The sequence below is a fragment of the Siniperca chuatsi genome, linkage group LG7 (genome assembly GCF_020085105.1).
Source record: "Siniperca chuatsi isolate FFG_IHB_CAS linkage group LG7, ASM2008510v1, whole genome shotgun sequence".
Taxonomy (NCBI): Eukaryota; Metazoa; Chordata; class Actinopteri; order Centrarchiformes; family Sinipercidae; genus Siniperca; species Siniperca chuatsi.
In genome coordinates, this window is record NC_058048.1 from 4,938,937 (window position 1) to 4,961,843 (window position 22,907).

The 22,907-nt window shown below is 41.0% G+C and overlaps 1 protein-coding gene across 33 annotated transcripts in view; it reads right to left on the bottom strand.

The window, feature by feature from the left end:
- The window catches only part of phldb1b (pleckstrin homology-like domain, family B, member 1b), a 116,766-nt gene that overhangs the window by 63,348 nt on the left and 30,511 nt on the right, over positions 1-22,907 (bottom strand). For 32 of the 33 annotated variants that reach the window (XM_044203946.1, XM_044203954.1, XM_044203955.1 and 29 more), the window contains exons 3-4: positions 20,291-20,414; positions 18,429-18,599 (exon numbers count right to left, since the gene is read on the bottom strand). In XM_044203946.1, coding sequence (XP_044059881.1) covers positions 18,429-18,599; positions 20,291-20,414 — 295 coding nt within the window. Of the gene's footprint in view, positions 1-14,859; positions 15,387-18,428; positions 18,600-20,290; positions 20,415-22,907 lie in introns of those variants that run through there. The other variant, XM_044203971.1, reaches the window with a different exon arrangement.

Here is a 22,907-nt window from a genome sequence, read left to right on the forward strand (position 1 = left end):
CCTCTGACAGAAAATAATGCAGAATAGATTTTACTACATTTTTAGGTGGTAAAAATGTTCAAGTATGTTTTTCTCTATACTTTCAAATATCAAAAAATGCCCCCAAAACATCAAACTTATTTTGTCTTTACAGTTTGCTTGGAATAGTTTTGGACAACAGAATCTTGTGAAACACAGTGTGATCATATCATAACTGTATGAATATTTCAGTGTATTGCAGATGAAGAATCTTGCATATATTTCTTGCAACAAAGAAGAATGCAACTAAGACAGTGACCAGCAGAAGCGGTACAAAATGAAGAGCCGTTTGGGAGCTGAAAGAGCCGGCTCTCGGAAAGGAACGCAGCCATAAGATCCGGCTCCCTTCAAAGAGCCGTAATTCCCATCACTGCTGAATACCCGTCCCGTCATCGGTGTCTGCAGACTCTAAACCAGTGTTGGGCAGTGGCGGCGCTACAAGTAGCGGCGTTACTAGTTTAACTACATTTCTCAGTAGCGTGGAGGTAGCGTCGCTGTTTTCTGAATCAAATAGCTTTTCAGTAGCTTAGCTGTTGTATTGATCAAGTAGCGCCGTAGCGTCCACACAAGCTAACGTTACAGCTCCCCAAGCATTTCGTGTAAACTTGAGCATTTCTGAAACTCAAGCACAGCAGAGCTTTCTGCTCGGTCTGAAATAAAACTGCTAAGGATCAGTAGGTGGCGCCACCGTCTACACAGACGTGTACGTGGAGCCGACAGAAGCGCTTCTGTATGACGGTGACATCGCGCACCAATCCAACCATCACCAACCAAGCTAACCATCACAATTCAGTGCAGTCTGCAAACACCAGCCAGGACTTGTCAACAGCTAACCACTAACTAGCTACAATTCTTTTCCCTTTCTGTTGGTATGAAGTGAATAAATTAAGCGTGGTTGGTTTTGGGCAGTGAGAGCAGAGAGCACAGCTTATTGACAGTTTTATTGATCACTGAGATAGCACTGACTTGGAATGAAGTTGGCTCAATGTAAAAAAAATAAATATAAATAATAAAAGAAGAAGAAGCTTGTATGTAGTAAGCTACTTTTGCCACGTTGCTGTAGTTTAGCTTGCCACATTTCTCTGGCGGCAGCTTCAGTGTAGTGAAGCTTCATTTAATGTAGAGGAACTGGTAGCATAGCTCACTACACTTTCCAAGTAGCTAGGCCAGCACTGCTCAAAACCCACATCTGTCTAAAGCAGGATATTTACTGGACACAAGGCATTCAAGATGCATTAGTGCACACTAACTATGGGCTTACCAAAGATCAATAGATATCGACAAGTGGTTAAAGATGAGGATAAAGAGGTGGATTCAGAGAATGATCAGCCAGAAAAATCATAGTAGGATTCCATTTACTGCTAACTTCCTAGCGCTTCTGCTTCACATTAAAAGTATTCAACAAATCAACTGGGATGTAACCAGTGTTTCTCCTATTCATCTTTTCTTTATGATCTCCAATCCTAAAATCTATCTCAACATTCAGCATTCTTGAATATTTGCCCTTTAACTGATACTTTACAATAACTCACACATCGTGAGATTTTCAAGGAAAACAGGCAGTAAATACAGGGAAACTGACTTTAAAATACTTTTTTCAATAAAAAACTAGTTTATGATTGAATCACAAAGCAAAGCCAATGTCATTAGCATCATTACATGGGCTGCAGCTGAACACACGCTGTTTTCCTAATCAATCCATCTGGTTTAAGCTTTCAATGAAACGTTGTTGTTAAAGTCCATTACTGGCAGTCTCTTGATGCCAATTAGCACTCATCAGTTCAGCGACTACAAAATCACGCAGCTACTTATCATGATGGATCCTCCCGCAGCAAGGAGACACACTTCAGGGAGTGTCAGACAATAGATCTGGACAAACTCAGTGTAGATTTATGGTCCTGTGAGACATGGAGTTTATCCAGGTCCCTGAAACTGTTCAGGATATGGAGATGCTCTAAACGGGCCATGTATCATGTTCAATGGGGAGGAGGTGGGGAGGGTTAGGATCATAAATCATGTAGTTTTTCATTATAGAGCACCCACACAGTGTTGACACAGAGAAACTGCAGTGCTTCATTTTGCAATTACAGGAATGAAAGGTAATTTATTGGACGGACTTGCTGTAAAGTCAATAAACTGGATATGACCGATGTATGAAGAGAGGTCTGCTGGGACATTTCCAGCTTGAACAACATTTAAGATCACTAAATAAAATCTTCCAGAAAGGAGCAGGCAGGACAGGCGCTTGTCAATAGCTTATCTTAACTGTCAGTTTATGGAAACAGCGTCTGTTTCTGGTCTCAAACACTAGTCTCCACCCAAACAATGAGGGTTTTCCCACCTTATCTCCAGCACTGAACAGATCTGCTGCAGACATGCCGTTCTCACATCAGACAGGCCGCTGGGCGGGGCGGTTAATGAGACCAGAGAGATGCTGAACCCTAACCACACAGAGAAATTAACCACACCCCAAACCACTAAGTCCTTTATTTAGACTGGAGGGGCTTTAAGTGAAAAATGTTTGGGATGAGTTTATTTTTCTGGCATGTCCGAATGTTGCTCAATACATTTATTCATCTTCCTGACAACTACATAACAGGACTTGTCAGTTAATCTACCCATAGCTGTCCAGACACCACCTAGTTAGCAGTGAGTTATGGCGATGACGTATAATACTGTACAAGCAAAACACCAGCATACATTCTTTCCCTATACCCTATCAAGATCACGTCTCCCTAGGTGGCCTGGGCGAACTCTGGTTTTAACTTGTGAGGCCTCGTCTTCAAAGGTCACGTTCTCTACGGTGATCAGTCATCATAGGAGCCAATAAGCGGAGGTGACAGGGAAGGTGAACCCAGGGGTGATGGAGGTTGAGCTCTCTGGTGATCAACTTTCCCCACAGCAGGGATGGTGGTCCCTTTGACATTTGGAAATTGAGTTTCAAAACTTGCAGCTAGCTGTAAACCCTGGTTTCGATGAGGGAATGCAAACAAGCTACCTTGGGGTAAACGAAGGACAAATGTTGAACCATACGCTCTGGGTCTGATTTCGATAGAATACGACTGAAAGGGTTTCTGCAGAATAAGATCTGCATGTTTAAGTTGTTTCTATTCAACTTTTTACTGCTGACACTGACAGTTTTGGTCTCTTTGGGGACAAAGACATATTGTATGCATTGGTTTTGTTTCTGCCTCCCTTCAGTATGATGAAAAATGAAGACATGGATCTTGGGTTTTTTTGTCTTTCTGCAACTTTAGTTAAAGCAGCATTAATTGATTTTCCGAACAAGCTGAAAACACAACATTGACATATCTTCATATAAAGTTGATATGGCTAACATGTTAGTAAACAATTGCTTATTTACACATCCAGCAGACATGAGAAACATTAGCATTAGTGTTTTTGGTGACCTGATGTAAGTACAATATACACTCTCCTTTTAGCTTTGTTTTTGGTCTCCACCAACTGCTGAGGAAAATATCTGCCTCTTTGGCTGCTAAATGCTCCATTATGTTCACCAGTTAGCAGCTAACTTTGTCTGTCTGCTGTTTGCTGCTGGGCATTGTAGTGCACAGTGGGTTTAGCAGAGCTTTTTCACTGAAGACAGCTGCCTGCTACAGCTGGAAACAAGGTTAATGAGAGCCGTGAGATTGAACCAAAACAGTAAAGTTGCAGGCCAGAAAACCAAAACAATGAGCCGAAAGATGCTAAAACGCTCCATGGAACTGCAGAGTCAGGTGATAATTCTAAAGTGGAAAACACACTGCCGCCACAGCGCCCCTAGCACCAATAGGAAGCGCCGCGCTGCAGCGTGTCAACAACTGCCTCTGCTCATCCATTGATCTACACCACTGACTGTATACTGTGTGTAGATCATTGACTATATATAATATATACATATAATATTATATATAGTCAATGATCTACACACACAAGAGACAGCAACAGCAAGAGGTGAGGACAGGAAGTCAAGTCCAGGATGTACAAGCAGGGAGTGAGTGGAGTTTATTTATTTATTCACTTTTTGCCAGGCACAAGTAAAATAGTTAAAACTACAGTGAAAAGCTAGCAACAAACTAGTAAAAAATGTCTGTAGTTGGGCTAATATTGTATTGAAGAACAAAATAAAAATTAATAGGGACGGCTGTTTTGAGGCATGCTGGTCATTTGAGTGGGTCCCAGGGAAATTGAGCAGCCTCTGTTGTTTAGCTGTGCTATTTTAGTGGGAGAAGACTGTGGGAATGAAATTTAAGGTTTCTCACTAAAATATGTACTGGTTGGTGGATCAGATACACACCGAATTAAAGGTGGGGTATGCAATTCTGGAGAAATCCAATACCATGATAGAGAGCGAACAACGACCAGCATGTAACTAATGTTAGCTAGGTTGTGGATTAGCTTAGCTAGGTTGTGGGTTAGCAGACTGTTGCTACAGTAGCTGCTGCGAAGCTAACAGCCAGAGAGGACGAGACGTTTCCCAGAGCCAGCACAGCAGCTCCAGACAGCGATACTCACAACTCTGCTGCTACTATAGCTAACGTCACAACAACAGCATATCTTGATTATATATTATACACTTCGTTTTCTCATGAAGATTTGTCCGTCTATGTAGGCATGTTAAACTAATGCAGTTGATTTTGAAGTTCTTTCAATATCTTTTAAAATACGCTTATTCACTTTCTTGCTGAGAGTTATATGAGAAGATCGATACCCCTCTCACATTTATCTGTTAAATATGAAGCTACAGCCAGGAGCTGGTTAGCTTAGCATATCACAACACCCATAAAACCATAATGTCGTTTTTGCACTTTGGTTTTTGTATGAATTAAACAAGATAATGTGTTAGTGAGCTTTAGAGGCGCTGGTAGGAGGATTTTGTTACAGAGCCAGGCTAGCTGTGTCCCTTGTTTCCAGTTTTTATGCTAACATTTTATGCTAAGGTCTAGTTTGGATCATCATTTTGGTTTTTCAGCCCACAGCTCGGCTCTCATTAAGTGCATTTCCAACCACAGCAGGTACGTAACGTTTAAAAGTTGTGATCATAGTGGGGCACTAAGAAGTGTCACAAACCAGCTCAATGCATGTGACCAGGAGGCGAGACCAGCCAAGTTAAAGTGCCAGTTAAAGGTGGGGTATGAGGAGAAATCCAATACCACAACAAACACCATGACACAGAGTGAACAACGACACAGCAAGTAATGTAACTAACGTTAGCTAGGTTGTGGGTTAGCAGACTGTTGCTACAGTTGCTGCTGCGAAGCTAACAGCCAGAGAGGGCAAGTCATTTAACGTTACCTACCACAAATCATTGCTGAAACACATTTAGCATATATCATGTCTTAATGCTACAGTATCTGTGCGTCCTGGTGTTGTTGCCTCTGTTGACAGTCTAATGAAACCCTCAGCTCTTACACAACAGCACACATCTTGACAGCATTATTCTAGACATCCATCAAGTTGTTTTAAAGTCCCAATGAAATGAAACGTTCATTTTTGTCACTTTATTAGCTACTTTCCCATTGTATGTGTACAACTATTTCTCAATAAATTTAAAAGAATCTACAAAATTAGTTTTACATCAAAGTCCCATTACTTTTACTGTTTGGAAAGCAGACAATCTGTTTTCTATCTGGTGGGTACCACATGGTGCACTAGGAGACATAAATACAGACAGATTTTTGAGTAATCCTGCCCGTTAATTCAAACTACATTTCTCTCCCATCCTATTATATACAGTACTTAAAGGGGTACTCCAGCAATTTAGCAATGCACTTTCATAAAGTTTGGGGAGTCACAAGAGACAGATTAAGAAACAATTGTCGATATAGAAGCAGCAGAGGTCGAAATATCCTGACTTATCCTGATTCTAGTCACTAGAATGGGTTAAGCTCCAAAAACACAGGATCCTACATTTCCCATGATGCAACTCAATAGTTGATTTGTTAATTAAACTGTCTACTAATTGTCTTTCAAACACCACATCTACAGTTTGTAATGCAAGGTTTCTGTTAAAATATTATAGATACCCCTGATGACATCACCAGGGGTATCTTCTCAGACTTTGGAAAGCTCCCTCCAGATCCACAGACGACATTATACAACTGTTTTCACAAGCTGAATAGTATTCCTCATGAAAAGTAAACTGAACTTGATGTGTAAAATTGGTGGAGTGTCCCTTTAACTTAAGGAGGCAAATGCTCTAAAAATACAATTTTACTGGGACTTTAAATACCACTCCAGAGAGTAACAAATGGCACGGCTCAACTTAATTTGTGTTAAATTCCTGTCTTTTATTAGTACACAGCCTTATTGTGCTTCATCAGGAAACAATGGCTGTACTGCACATATTTAAAGGCTTCCACTGTGTAAAGGAATAGGCATACAAATGACTTTGTTACAGAATTCTTGTATTGTGATATGAAAGTTGTGACTGTAAATATCTTACATATTCTTCACTTTAAAAAAACGTATATCCCCAATATTACTTCAGGGATGGACTGTAAAAGCAGCACTACAGTAATGAATTGGATCTTATTCCAACTTACAAAAACAAACCTCATTAATTTTTATCAATCAATCACCAACAGTTCATTAGCCGTGATTTGATTCAGTGCTGTTACTGCTTGGTTTCATGTGCAGCAGTAAAATATCAGCTCTACATATGGCATGACCATGTTGGCTTTAGTTATTTAAAACACACCAGTATCTCTTCTTCTTCTCTTTCTGCCCTCCTTCATAAGAACCCTCTGACCTGGGATAAGCATGTCAGGATTCTTCTAGGAACCGGATGTTCAGGATTAGTTTTCTCTAAGGCTGAGGTCAGCGAAACCAGCTGCGGTAGAAACTGAGATCTGGTTAATCAACGGCTGTGCTTCAAACACTTTCCAACAGGAAAATATGACACATTGCCATTTTCATAATTACAATGAAGTCATACAGGAAAGGACAGGCAATGCTGGTAAGAGAGCAAGGCTTCATAGAGAGGAGGGTGAATGGAGGCGTGTGTGTGTGCATGTGTGTGTGTGTATGTGTGTGCACTGTGAAATCCCCCCAGTTAATCAGTTAGATTGATTCCCTGACCGGTGTGAGAGAGAACAATTTCTCCCTTAACACTCCAGGAACGATTGGTCTAATCACTGCCTTCATCACAGTGAGTGCACTCTGAGTATTACTGCAAGAACAGCATCTTTCAGCCTCGCACTGTGCTCCAGAGTGGGCCCACTTTAACCAAGAAACAACCAACCATAAACCAGGGACATGCTTTAACATTGCTAAATTAAAGAATGTGTGGGCTATCAGTCATTTTGTCACATTATTAACCGTTTTATCTGCATAGCGCATTCTATATGGCACGTCTTTAGGAGTGAGGACACAAATATCATACCTTCCCACAAGGACACTATAACCCCATTCTCTTAATAAAACTGCAGGAGCACCTAAGTGGATTATGGAGCAGATACTGTAATGCAAACAAAGATTGATATAGATTCCAGCTTCTCAAATGTGAGGATTTGTGGCTTTTCTCTAACTTCTGTGATACTAAAACAATTGTCTTTGGGTTTAGTTAGTCGTCAATCGACCAATCAATTAATTGACTAATACTAATATCTCCAAGAAACGCATCACTTCAAGGGCTGAATTATGGAACCTTCTTTACTTTTTTCTCTTTATTCAGAAGGGCCTATCAGAAATCATCTCATTTAGATAAGAATTTTGTTAATTCTATACTTAAACAGTATTATTTTCGATAATAATTACATTTTATTCAGGCAAAGTTCCTGCAGTGTTATTATTCATTGATGCACTAGAGAAGTTCAGCCTTGTAAAAAACAAGAAATATGTGCTCTAACTTACCAAAGTAAGGTCATTTTAGAAAGTATCACTGTGGTATCATTACTGACATTTGGGTATGGTATTGACACCAGTGTAGAAATAATTCAAACCTCTTGATTGGCTCCCCTCATTTAAGAATTACTGAAAATCCATCCAATCAATTCAGTTTGGAGCATTTAAACTGGAAAGCAGGTTAACTTATTTTAATTAAAGAAGCTGTCTCTGTCAGCCAAACAGGGTCTAGTGACTCTTCTGCATGTGAGATTTAAGTCTTGAAATTAATTCAATAAATAAGCACTTTTTCTTTAAACTACATAAAGGAAATGTTTCTAATCCTGCGTCACAGCAGTCTATATAAAAAGAAAGAGATGGGACCTGAAATCAGGGAACATTTATTAAAACTATTTAGTTAATACCAGAGCTGACAAGAATGATCATTGTAAACCATGTGTGTATTCCTTTGGGACCACTCAGGCCAATCAGTGTTAATGATGCCAAATCACGCCCCAAGGGTATTGTGGCATTAAAAGGAGAACTGGTTAGCAGCCCTGGTCTGTTCAACCTATCTGAAATGTGTCTGTGGACCAAATATTCCATCATTTCTCTAATAACATCTCTATGGTTCTTTCCTTCACTCTGGTATGAGCACATTAAATCTTTCCAATGTGTCGGCTTAGCCTCAAGTACATTTCCCAGAAGATTAGATCAGAGGAACCAGAGGTGGTCAGAGCGAGAACGCTTCACATATTACCAGAATGGGTTCATGCACAGTCAGGAGAGTTTGTTAAAGTGTTGCTTACACTTATGATATGACAAAGAAATACTGTTATATAATTACATGCTAGTAACAGTGGCTCTGTGGAGCGCTACATCACAGCTATGGCTTCCAATCCAGCTCATGACTGCTGTCACATGTTATTCCCTGTGCACCATCCTGCCTGTCAGAAGCTGCGAAAACATATTTCATGAGCTGAAATGGTGTCATCCAGACACCAGAGCAAAAAGAGCATGCAGAGACAGGAAAGAAATAGGAAGAATATTGGTATCCAAGCACTGTATGCAGTACTGTGAAGTCTTTTTGGTGGATTTTTCTCTGATGAAGTTTCTGTTGGTAGCACTCTTTTAAATGGCTACAAATACATGGTAAATGGCTACATTTACATAGCGCTTTTATACAGTGTGCTTCACAAGGTTTTTGCTGTGCATTCACCCATTCACACACACACACACACACACACACACACACTCACACACTCACACACTCACACACTCACACACTCACACCAATGGCAGCAAGCTACCATGCAGGGTGCTGGCCAACCATTGGGAGTAATTTGGGGTTCAGTGTCTTGCCCAAGGACACTTCGATATGTGGAAAGGAGGAGGTGGGGATCGAACCGCCAACCCTGTGATCAGTGGAAAACCCGCTCTACCTCCTAACCACAATCATGAACTGCATCAAAATTTCTGTTTACCCGAGAAGTTTTTCCAGGAAAAAATCTACCAGATTCTGAGGGCTCTGGACAGCAAAGGGCTATCGTTTGAATCAGTTTGGTTGTAGGAAGTAGTGCACTAACTTGCTATTTGTTATTTCCATCTCTTAAAAAGTGGAAAGCTGCCAGCAGAGATCTTCTGAGGTAACCTGGTTCCAGACCACATCTCTGTTTTGTTCAGTGACTTAAACAGGTCTGGTCTTGCGCTGATTAGCGGCTGTTTTCTCTGGCTGGAAAACAACTGAGCCAATCAGAGCTTTGTAGGTGGCATTAAGAATGGGGACATTATCTCCTGTGCCAGAGCCGGAAAAAAACGGACAGAAATACTGTATGGACATGAAAAAGGCAACAAACGTGGATGAGATTAGCAGTTATACTGTACAGTACAGGTTGTTGTAAGTCGGCTTACAGAAATAATAAATAAATCGGCACAAATTTCTTCGATGGACAAACTTAACTGCTGCTAGCAACGGCTACTGCTAACTACCTCTGCTTCAACTGACAATGTCCTCGACTGGGCAAATATGTTCGTCACTACTGATCGGTCAGTGCAAAATAACCCCCACTTCCAAAACAGAAATCTGCTAACATAAACACAAGCGAAAATAAAATGACAATTCGGTCTGTTTTTAAGGCTACATCTTAGGGGTCTTTAAACTATGGCCACAAGTGGCAAAAATAGTATTGTGACACACCACACACGGGCAACAACAAACTTTACTTGTTTTACTTTTGAGATACAGTAAAACCAATGTTTATCTGTGACATGCTAAAACATAGTCTGGCTTTAAAGTGGCTTTAAATCCCACACCAAGCAGAGCCTTAATACATCTAAAAAGCGTATAATACATGTCCAAAGTTATTTACAGCATACAGTACAGTCTGCTCTTCTACACAAGCTTAGAGAAAATCTAAATGGTGCAGTTTGGTAGTATAAAGTTTTCCACTTGATACCATGATGAGAGCACTACAGATAGTATCAGCAGCAGCTGAGGAGATCTGCCTTCCTAAGTCCTGACTTTGATTCAAATAGCAGAAAACCTCCATAATACCCTGAAGCTATATATTTATGAAGCTTCGCTACACTCCCCTCTTCCCGTCAGCCAAAATGCATTCTCCTCGCCAAGTCTCTGTAGTAACTGCAACTTTTAATTCACTATTAGTTACTACTACAACTATGAGGAAAAACTTTGGTCATTTTGTGATTTTAGCGATGTGCGCAACAAACAAAGGCGATGCCACTAAACCACCAGCATGGGACGTCACTAAAGCGCGGTGGAGCTGCAGACAAAGGGATGCCCAAAACTATGGCTGACGGTTGCTATGGAAAGCTGATGGTTTACAGCCTCAGCAAAGGCCAGGGAGTCAAACCCACCACTTAATCAATGGCCGCCTTTCGCCGAGCCAGGGGCCATCAAACACAGACGAACATACCAGAGGAAGATGTGGGACTGGCTTGAAAGGAGTACACAAGGGAGAAGGAGGAGAAGAAGGAGGAGAAGTCTAACCCATCGTGTGGGAATAACCGTCTGAACAAATAAAAGGTTGGAAGAAATTACTTGGAAGAAGTGATCACATGTTCAAACCAGTCTGACGCCAGCGGGATGCCACGATGGAAGATATCTGGAGACAGCGGTTGCTCCTGGGCAGCTGCTTCACACACATGCTTTTGAGTTTATGTTGTGCAGCAATTCAGTTCGAATGTGGGTCACATACAGAAATCCAGTACAGGTTGTGTCCTGCCATGGCATTTTACAAACTGGGATCATAAAATTACATAAAGAATAAAAATATGCATTTTGCATCTTGTTGGGGTGGTTTCCTGATACTTGAATATATATTCTTTGGCAGTGATTTTTTTGTCAATGAATTTACAAAACCAAACAACCGTCTATAACCGAACCCCGAGGCCCCAAGTAACGTTTACCACATAAAAGCTGAGAAAGTTCAATGGTATTTTCAGCTAGGAAGCTCACATTTATGATCCCAGAAAGTGGAGAATGTGACACGTGTTTAAAAACGTGACAAATGAAATTTGTGATTAAAGGGTTCAAAGCTTTATGCAACGTGAACCAACCTAAAGAGAAAAAGTCTTATTCATCAAAATCAGATTTCCAGACTCATAACAGTTGAAGCGGTACTCCAGCAATTTAGTATTGTACTTGCATAAAGTTGGGGGACTCACAAGTGACAGATTAAAAAAAGAACTGTGAAAATCGAAGCAGCAGAAGCTGAGATATCCTGACTTTTAGCCCCTAGTATGGGTCAAGAGTTCCAAAACCCCTGAATCCTACATTTCCCATAATGCAATTGATCGTTTAATAAAGTCCTCCCAGAGCCACAGAAGGCATCATACAGCTATTTTCACAGTCTGAGTAGTACTCCTCCTGATGAGTCCAGGCTGCCAGCTACTGTCTCTAGCTGACGCTCATCACAGTATTGTGTCGGAGGCTGGTTACCGCTTGTCCGAACAGATGTCCCCGTCCCCGTCCCCCCCTTTGTCAGAACAACTAAAGCCAATCCCCTGCTGTTAAACATGCCCCCAGAGGCAGATGGCTGTAGGCCTGAGGATCAATCAATATTAAACCCAACTGTGTGATCTACACATGGTTTAGAGGTGGGTTGTTGCTCCAAGTGGCCTAATTTGTATTTTCTTTCCTTTATATGCGACACCGATCAGTTCATTTCCAAGTCTGTTCTTGTTGCTGGATGCATCTGTGCATTAAGGTGTGCTACTTTTCTCCCACTCTCCCGTAATGTGCACTGCTTGCATGCATATTGTGTGACAATTCACATCTCAGGATGTAGCAAATTGAGCAAAATCATACATCCAAACCTGTCACTTACTGGCTTTGAGCAGGTTTAAAAAAATAAATAAAAATCACTTTGAATTGACAAGTGTAACCAAGCTGCACAGTTAATATAATAATCATGGCTTCCTTACTTAATTAACCTTGATCAGGTGTGATCTTAATGCTTTACTTTTAGGCCTGCTCTGGTACTTAAAGTCAAAGCTCTCCTTTTTCACAGGTATACTCTGTACTCTCCAATCAAATTTGGTTTTGGGGCGACTGTGGCTGAGAGGTAGAGCCCCCAAAATACATTTAAAAAAGCTATATATTTAGTTTAAACTGTAAACTTACTGTAGAAGCACGTTTTATTTTTGCTTTTTTAAGTACAATGTGAAAATGAAAGCGCGATACGAGGATTTTATTGCTTAAGTCGGGTGAATAATTACAATTACGTAAATTCTAACATTGAGCATAAAACTCTGTTATCTTTAGCCATAATTGTGCAGCCCTAGTGTGACAAACATATTGGATATGTGGAACAAAATCACACAGTGAGTCACACATTATATGCTGAAATCTGAATTAGGGATGCACTGATCCAATATGCTGGATAGGTATGGGTGCTGATACTGATCTACCTAAGCAGATCGAGTTTCGGCCATACGTGACCGATCCATATTAAATACTTTTCTTCAATGTACTCTTTGTCAATGTAATAAAAAAAATCCAGCGTTTCCACTATCAGTTACAGTCTTTCTTCCCAGTGATTCCCATGCAGTGAGGTATACAGATTTTAAATCTTGGAAAAAGAGCATTGATATTGGATCGGTACACTGTCAGCAGATACTCTGAGTTGAGGTATTGGGATTGGTATCTGGAGAGAAATTGGTGCATCCCTAGTCTGAATAAGTCAGCATTGCCTTTACCATAAATTAATCTTATCTATAACAACTGCCCTAATTTTGGCTGTCAGAAGATAAGACACAATGTTAAAAACCAGTCAAATAAATTGGTATTTCTTGGGGGGAAATGATTTCAGTAAAACTCAAGGACATGTACTTTAATTAAAGTGGGTTGAGAGAAGTAGGGGTAGATACAGTACATGAGAAGGTGTGTTGTCTTTTGTTACTGGTACTCCACACAAGCTAGAAAAATCAGATATGGTAAGCAGTTTGGAATTCAGTGTTAAGGCCTGCACAACCCTGTGTGAACACTGGTCTACTCAAGGCACTGGTATATTTGTAGTATTTAACCGCCATCTTATTTGGACACATTGCCTTGACCTCGGTGTAGTCAGAGGATGTACGGTCAAAGACTGTGTCAACAACAACATGCAGGAACAAACACACACTGACCCGGCGTATTCACACCAGCTGCTACCAGCTCCTTTCCTCTCTGTCTGTGCCGAGATGCCCCCATCGTCCCTCACACGTCTGACCTGTGCTCTGGGCCCGTTGGGAGCCCACATCACATTCGCAGCAGCCTGAAGACTGTTTGCAGAGGGGCTTCTCTCTGACTCCTCACATCCTTTCTTTACAATGGGGTCAACACAATGTGTCAGAGATGACAGATGTTGAGGAGGTGCAGCAGTGGAGAGAGAATGACCACACTTCTAGAGCAGTGTGTACGGCACAGTGGTTCAGCAAGAAGGTCCTGGGTTTGAACTGAAACATGATCAGAACTCATGGACCCAGAGGCCTCTGAATAAGCAGAATGCATTAAAGGAAAGCTCTATTCTATTCCAGATAGCAGCCCTGGTTAGGTCACATTGGCAACCAGGAATAGCAGTGTAACAGTAGACAGATACAGTGAGGTCTAGTCATGCCAGGCTGGATGGGGGGTATCTGCAGAACTGGCAGACTTGTGTATGTTTGCAGCCTATAAACAGAACTCACATGGAGGCAGGGGGAAGTACTGGGGACTGAGTGGCTGGAGACAGCAACGTTAGAGCAGGTGCTCATGTTGCATGTGTGGAGTGACAGACCAAACTCCGTTCAAAGATTTGTCAGTTTAGAATTTCCTTGTATTTAGGCAAAATAGTATTGTCTAGTGTGACTTCAACAACTCAATAATGTCAGAAGGATATTTCGAAAAATTCGGCATAAAAAATAATCCGAAGCAGTTCTTTGTGTAAATAAAATCTGAACTTTTGTAATTTGCTAACAAAGCTAGCAATCGCCCACCAGGGTAAACTTAAGTGGACGACCAAACTGTCAATAACAGGCAACAATAAAAGTAGAATTTTTAAAATGTTTGATTAAGTAATGTTTGGTATATGTATGTCAAATTAAATAGAGCTTCCTATTAATTCATAGAAAGCTGAAAGTAATGTTCTATTACAAGTAGTTTACCATATTACAGTACAATGTTACATTAGTCAGATTTTTAAGCGGAGTTTGGCACGTGTGCGTTTTGACTTGAAAAAAACTCATTCAGGACAACGAAAAGCAATGCAAAACTATGTATTTTCCACATTAGCAACTAGTGCTGACAACATGCTAGTTATAATTACATAATCTAGCACACAAGAATCACTTGGTTTCACTTCAAAGTTAACGTTACTCTGTTACTTGTCTCTGCGCAGTCCGTAATGACACCATCCGTCCACCGGCTACCGCAAATTACAAGCCCAGCAAGTGCTGAAAGCAAACACCAGCACAACCGCCGAGTTTAAACCACCGAAAACCCTCTAACTAGTACACAGTAAAGACAAACCGACTTACTTTAACTCCAGTGAATGAAACTCCTCTCTCCCTCCGTTGTTTTCATCGCCTCTGCTCCTTTAAATAAAACCACGTGTTTTCTTTGCTGCGAATTATTGTGGAACAGGAGCGTTTATGGGGTTTTGTTCCGACGCGCTTTTGTTATGATAATCCTAAAACCCCATAGACTAATATATTCTGCAGATATCTGAATGTTCACAAAGGGAGCTGTCTGCTTGTTAAAACACGGGTTCATCCACTGATGCGTTGGTATATCCCAGTTCATTCAAACTAGTTCGGGAGTTTACAGTCATTGTAATCTTTGTTCACTGTCTGCTTCCAGGCTTTTCACGCTGTAACGACGCTCTCTCACCCCGCCGGGGCTCCTGGAAGAAACAGCTGGCTCACAGTCGCCTCTCAGCCCGCAGACAGAGTCCGGGCTGTCAGGGAGCGCGGGCTGGGAGACACGGCAGAGAGGAGGAGCAGGAGGAAGAAAAGAAGGTGGAGATCCTGAGTCAGAGCTGTGCAATGAGAGAGAGAGACAGGCCTGGACGGGGAGAGGGGGGTGTCTCTGAAGAGAGAGACCACTGGAGTGAACCATGAGCTACCACCAGACACACACATCCTAATCCACCGTAGAGGAATTCAACTGATCGATAACATTTATTGGTTATGTTAATATCAGTCTGTGGTCTGAATTGAGTCTATAGTGTTTTGGCAACCTCCACTAGGGTTTAACCTGTCATGTCAGTAAAGCTGATTAGCCACAGTGAGAGAGCATGCCAAGGTGTGGCTCTCTCTCCTGTCCTACTGTTATCACTTTATAAAAGAACAAAGATGAAGCTTTAAGTATTATCAGTATTATCATGTATTTCATGTATTTGACGGCCATAAAGATACACATTAAAAGGAGTGTTCAGGGTAAGTGTAGGCACAATAACCTCAATAAATATTATATAGTGTGTGTGCCATCAGATTATTTGCTTGGTTATCATATGCTCATTTGTTTGTCCCACTGACTTTATATACAGTCACCGTGTGCCTACTGAAACAGCAAACATATACTGTAAACACAAAGGGAGGGGGGGTATGAGATAGTTGGGGGCCGCATAAGGTCAGTGGTGGAGGAAGGACTGAGATCCTTTACTGAAGTAAAAGTAGCAATACTGTGAAAATACTCCATTACAAGTCAAAGTCCGGCATTCTAAGTCTTACTCAACAGCAGAGAAGTGTTATTGGCAAAATGTACAAAAAGTGTCAAAGTAAAGTACTCATGCTGTGGGAAAATGGCCCCTGTGAATGAATGTTGTAATATGTATATAATATTTTGTGATTAGAATTACCGATACATTCATGTGGAAGCAGCGTTTTAATGTTGTAGCTTTTCATGGTGGAGCTGTTTTGAACTGAAGGAATGAATGAATTTGTTGTGATTTTCGTCCAAGTCCCCTCTTCCCCTTGTACTCCTTCTGATGGGCTGAATCAAGCCGACCAACCTTTATCTCTTTAAAACATCAGCTCATCTCGCTTTGAACAAACTGGCTTAGGTTTTGCATGCCCTTTCATTGTCAGGATTTCCCTCCACCGGCTCTTATGATTTATATTGTAAATCCAGGCAGATTACCACTAAAACCTTGTTGAGCACATTTTCATTTTGTAACAACACGGACTTGTTGCTGCTTGGTTTTCTATGAATTGTGACGCTGACATGTCGAAGCCGCCACTCGACTATTTATTTATAAAGTAAAAAATACTGCAGACAGCGTTAGATTACACATATCAGCATCTAGTCATAGCTTACTATGATGCATCCCCTGGACCCTACAATACTTCACTAGTCTTGTACTGAACATACTAAAATGTATTACTCATAATTTACATAACTCATGGGAGTGGTAAGTCAAATGTTGCGTAACCAATCATGTCTTATCCACTTCCTGCTGTAAAATTAAATCGATATCAGCCTGCATTAACACTAAAGGAGGCGATACCACCTTGTAAACAACCAAAACTTCCTTTCATGTCTACTTTAGCTCTTCACACTGTTCATTACAACTCTTCGAGGACCCTGAGCATGAACTCTGGCTTACCCTCACACTCATTCTTCAACCTGAAACTCCCTCTGGGGCTAAATTCGGCTCTGTCTGGGGTAGAGGGGCAGTATAAATAGCCCTGCGTCCCCGCTCAGGTTACCCAGCCAGAGTCCAGGTTGAAATACCAAAAGACAGAGGGACACACTGACAGGAAACACACATGCTCTTCATACATCACACAGTCATGCAGGACACAGGATACTGTATGCAGAGAGCATTTAGACAGGAATCATGTTAGTTCATGTATGTACTGATTGTGCTGTTTTTTTTGAGTAAACAGCCGTCTGAGAATGAGAAATACCACGACAGTGTGTGATTACCCAGCAGCAGAGAGGGAAGTTCACATCCTGTGAGTAATGATGAGCAGTGTCCCTTTAATTCATTCTCATAACACACTGTGCTCCCTGTGAGGCTCTGATGTAAACTTCTATGAATGTGCATGACTAAATCAAAACAGTTACATGGTTTACAGTTTTACTTCCTCTCTGATTTGTTTAAGCAACACTGGGCAGGTTTATGATGCAAAAATACACCTGTTTGTCATTTTAAACTGCATACCAGACAGTGATCCCTCCCACCTGACTGATACATCATATACAGTATTTGTCGTATATATATATAAACTTTTCTTTTCTTCTGGTGTTGGTATATTAGGAAATCTCTGCTCAGCCCCAAACTGTTTGGGGAGTAAAGCATGGTGGAGAAGAGTGGTGGGACTTGTTTTTTTTCCAACCTACAGTATATTCATAGTTCTGGCTATCAGGCAACTGTGAAGATACAGGGATGTAGCGACTTTACCTGAAACATCTTTACAACAGAGTCCAATGGCAGCAAGTTGGTTTTAAAACAATAGGCAGGTGCCCATATGGACATAGAAACAGGTTGTGCCTGCTGATTCCTCCTGTTCACACTGGCCATTAAGAGATCCCTTCCTAAAGCAATTCCAATGCAAGCGATGGGGGATAAAATCCACAGTCGTCGCTCTAAGATCCATAATCAATTCATCTCTCCCTCTGGTTTCTTTAATATCTGCATGCCTGAGCACGGCAAAGCTCACTTTGGTAACTCATTAACACAGGAACCTCATGCTGTTCTTCAGTCGGTGGCTATCATACTGTGCATTTTATTGAACAGACCTGCTGGCTCCTGCATTTTCACTGACCAGGCAGAGAGCTGATGGATTGATCTCTTACAGTAACTGAGATAATACACATCAGTAGGCAGGAGAGCAGCTGAGTTAAACAGAAACCACAGATCTTTTAACATCTGGTCATTGGTTTCCTGTAATATTTGTTTTACTGTGGAGAAAATTGAAAATCACATGAAGCAGAAGCAATATTATTAAAATAAACTAAATTGCTGATTTTAATGTTGCTGACAATCTGGTTAAACTGATTCACAGTGCACTTCAGGTAAAGTCTAACCAAAAATGCAGAAACAGAAAGCATCCAGTGCAGCAGAGTGCATTGTGGGTCAGATGTTTGAGCGGATTCCTACCTTGCGACAGGCGCACGGGCTGCGTGACCTGGAGCCCGTCAACAGCACAGAGGTTTCCACAGGGGTGCAGCGTGATGACCCCTGACCTGTTCTCTATGTAGCAGTGCTGGGCAGCCACCCCAGGGCCCTGGATGTTGATGTCCATGGGACCATGACCCATTGTGGTCCGGCCTGGGGGAAGGAAGAAGAGTCAGAATAACATCTGATTTGGTGCAGTAATATGCAATTTGCATTACAAGTACATATTGTGGAATTCATCATTATTATACTGATGGTTATGGGGATCTTTTTGATTGATTTATGACAGATTTAATGTAATCATGCATGAATTATTTGCACTGAGATATTATTATATTCATTATATCATTGTTTTCTGTTTTAATTAGTTGGGGGGGGCAATCTGTCAGTCATTTTGAAGGAGACCGACACAGATGCTTCACTAATGCATCAGACCTACAGAGAGAGGTTCATCCTCCACTCTGGGGATGAGAAGAGGAGTCTGAATGTCTTCACTATGGGAGGTCATTTCCATAGCTGGCTGCTTACATATTCCTCTACACACTGAGGGAAGTGTGTGTGTGTGTATTTATATCATTGTTTTCTGTTTTAATTAGTTGGGGGGGCACTCTGTCAGTCATTTTGAAGGAGACCGACACAGATGCAGCAGACAGATTTCCTATATAAATAAAATTGAATTGAAAATTGAATGTAAAATAGTGTGTCATGCATATGATTGACATGCAGTCAGAGCATGAGCAGGACATGGTGTGTGTGGGGAAAAGCACAAATGTAAACATTTTTGAGGCTGCAGAGGGAGAGGGAGAGAAGGCGTGTGCAAGGAGAAGGATTTGAGGAGGTTTGCTGTTTCTCAGAGCTCCAAGATGTGTTTTTTTCAGATGACATTAATTACATAACTAATAATGTTTTGCGAAGAAATTATTTTTTTGTTATTTTGCTATGATGGTTGTTTCTTACAGTAGATTACTCTGGGACCCCAGTCGGTAGTCCTTATATGTTAAATATGTTGGTAGGATGAGGGTTAAATTAATTCCCTTTGTAGATACCTGCTACTTTTTGATAATAATAAAATAATCTTTACTATAAACTTTACTACAGATCACGGTGCGTAACTATTTTTGACTGATGATCAATTCTACCATATTTAAGGACAATATTACGATAAATAAAAATATATATCAAATAGTTTTTTTACCAGCAATATTATGATGGTAATACCTTTTTCAGCCCTGAATAGTGTCTGCAGGTATTCCTTTCAGGCTGCATACCAACTTGAAATGAAACCACGCCCACTTCCGTATGATGAAAGCCTCGACGGCTGCGTTCCCATGGAAACCATGCTCAAGTGGGTCCCCGCGAACTATGACAGCTACAGTTGCTTGGAAAAGAGCGATATGGGGCGCTGATTTTGATTAATTTCCTGTTTATCTGTAAATTTCATCTGTTTATCTTTAAAAGTAGACAAAGACACAGACAAGGACGCAAGATAGGTATAGAGGTGATAACACCAGAGATGCAAGTGTGTGTGTGTGTGTGTGTCGTTGTGACCCCTTGTAAAAGCCTATAAATGTTATAAAATCATTTAAACTAAACTTTTATAAAGCCAACACCACAATAAAAAGCCAATAATGCAAAAGGTCTGGAAACATACAATGTGATAGCGATAATTTATTAGATGTAAGTGAATAATACAAGAGTGATCCATAATATAAAAACTGTGTCTTCAAAAGCCTTTTTCCCCGACAAAAATAACTAAGCATATTTTGTAACACTGACAACAGTTGTTGTAGCTACATCATTCTCTGAAGCTAACTGGTGTGTTGGTGTTGCAGCAGATGTCTCACCCTCAGGCAGGGGCAGCAAGGTGATGGCTGTACTCAGTCGTCCACTACCCAGGCTGACCAGGTGCGGGCGCTCTGCCTGGAACTTCAGCCCCTTTCCAGTCTCAATGAGGTCCAGTGGAGTGCTCTAAAAAGGAGGTCAAAGGTCACAAACAAATAGTAAATTCCATTCATCCTGAGTTTTTGGTCTGGATAAATGAGCCTTTTTTTCTTAGTGTACCGTTCAGGCCTTTTCCCTTCTTTTGCCAGAAAAATACAAACATTTGTGGAATATGCGGTACACTCAGAATCAATTGTTCTTGATGAGGGCGGTTTTAAAAATCCCACTTTTTGGTAGATTTTTATTTCCATTTTAGGACCATTTAGTGTTTTTACTATAAAACACAGCAAAATGCATTGCATGTTTTGATTACGTTGACAAAACGTGTATTTTGTATCAAGTAACTATTTGAAAAAGTCATACATAACTCATTCATAGCTACAAGTCTCCACTTGTCTTGTGGTGTCCAGCTGGGTTCGGTTCTGGTGCCCCTCTTATTCTCTTTATATTTGCTGCCCTTGGGACAGAGAATGAACAGATATCATATTGCATATCATTTATTTGTGGATGATATCCAACTCCACTTTTCATTCAAACCTAGTGAGGCTTTTAGGTTATCTAGGCTCCTAGTCTTAACCCTGTTAGGGACTGGACAACAGAACATTTTTTACAGCTCAGTGCTGATAAGACCGAGGTTCTGGTTGTTGCTCCAGAAAAAGTTGTTCCCATGATCATGCAAAATATTGAGCCTCTTTCCTCTGCTGCCCACGCCAACCTGCATGATTTAGGGGTAATATCTGATCATCGTCGTTCGACACCCATGTTATGCAGCTGACCAGATCTTGTTTTTTCCAAAGACATATTGGTAAACTGAGATCTGTAGTTTCAACTGGTGAATTAGAGATGCTTATACATGCCTTTATCTCATCTCGCATTGACTTACTTACATACTTTTCTCCTTACTTAGTGATCGTCTGCAGGCAAGCCAGAATGCTGCCGCAAGATTACTCACTAGGTCAAATAGATCTCAGGTCTCACATTGCCCTTATACTAAGATCTCTTCACTGGCTCCCTGTAGTGTATAGGATCCACTTTAAAATTCTCACTCTTACTCTTACAGAGCATTGCACTGTCACACTCCCACATACTGTATGTGGCTGAACTACTATGTCCTTACTCATCAGCTCGCTCTCTTAGGTCAGATAAGCTAAATTTGCTGTCTGTCCCACGCACTCTCCTTAAGACCCGTGGTGATTGAGCTTTTGAGACCATAGCACCTAAACTATGGAAGGCTCTGACTGCACCCTTACGGTCTGCTGATTCTGTGGACTCTTTTAAAAGGCAGCTAAAGACGTACTTGTTTAGACAGGCGGTTGGGTAACCTGTATGCTCCAGGTCTGCATCTTATGTACTTACTGTGTTTTTATTTATTGTTTTTTTATTGTATTTTTTTAATTATGTATTGTGTTTTTAGTTTTGCACTTTTCAACACATGGCTCGGGTGGTCACTTCATCTTCTTTGATTTCTTTCTTGTATGTTATATAATGCTTTTATAAAGCACTTTGTGACTTATGTCTATGACAGGCGCTATACAAATACATTTGGCTTACTTACAAGTGCTTTAAATGAGCTACAGTATCAATAATTGGCTGGGAACACCTACATTGAAAGCCTCCACAAAGAAAATGTCAGCTTTGCAGACATTGCAACATGCTGTATGTAATCTACACCTCTAAACATAAAGAGGTCACATCCTCCATTTCCATTTGCAGAACTATGTCTGGACTATAAAAGGCACAACGTGAATGGGACCTAATCAGTAATCATGTCCTGTCCATTAGCTGAACTAATAGGTTGTGCATGACACTAAAAATGTGGATATGTAGTATTACAGAGGAGCCACAGAGGAGCAATAACAGTCATCTTTCTGTGGAGTTTAACTGCTTCACTAATGCATCAGACCTACAGAGAGAGGTTCATCCTCCACTCTGGGGATGAGAAGAGGAGTCTGAATGTCTTCACTATGGGAGGTCATTTCCATAGCTGGCTGCTTACATATTCCTCTACACACTGAGGGAAGTGTGTGTGTGTGTGTGTGTGTGTGTGTGTGTGTGTCCCTCTCCCCCTCGCAGCTCTGCCTAAAGCACCACCATGCGCTCTCGGCTCAGCAAGGGGGAAGGGATGTTGCCATAGCAACAGCACTCTGCAATTAAGAAACATGAAGCTCCTGGAGGGTGTTCAACGAGTTAACTTGTGATGAGCACTTTTCGGCACAGCGATGCCTGAATATAAAGACAATTCTGCTTTTTAGTCATCCTCTTATTGTCACATGACTCCCAGTGTAGAGGTGAGGTCTGGCTGGGATGTAGCAAAATGTGTTATGTCGTGTTTTTCTCTTTGTCTCTGTAGTTTTACCCCCTAGGGTTTGATGTAATGAAATTAATTACTTCTCCTGTTGAGTAACATCCATTATTCCAAAGGGAGAAAAGAAAAAAATATTTTGGAATATCAAAGACAAATTGACACCAGGGCAGCCCTCAGGAGGGCTGATGTTCCCTTCCAGCTGACAGAGTAACATA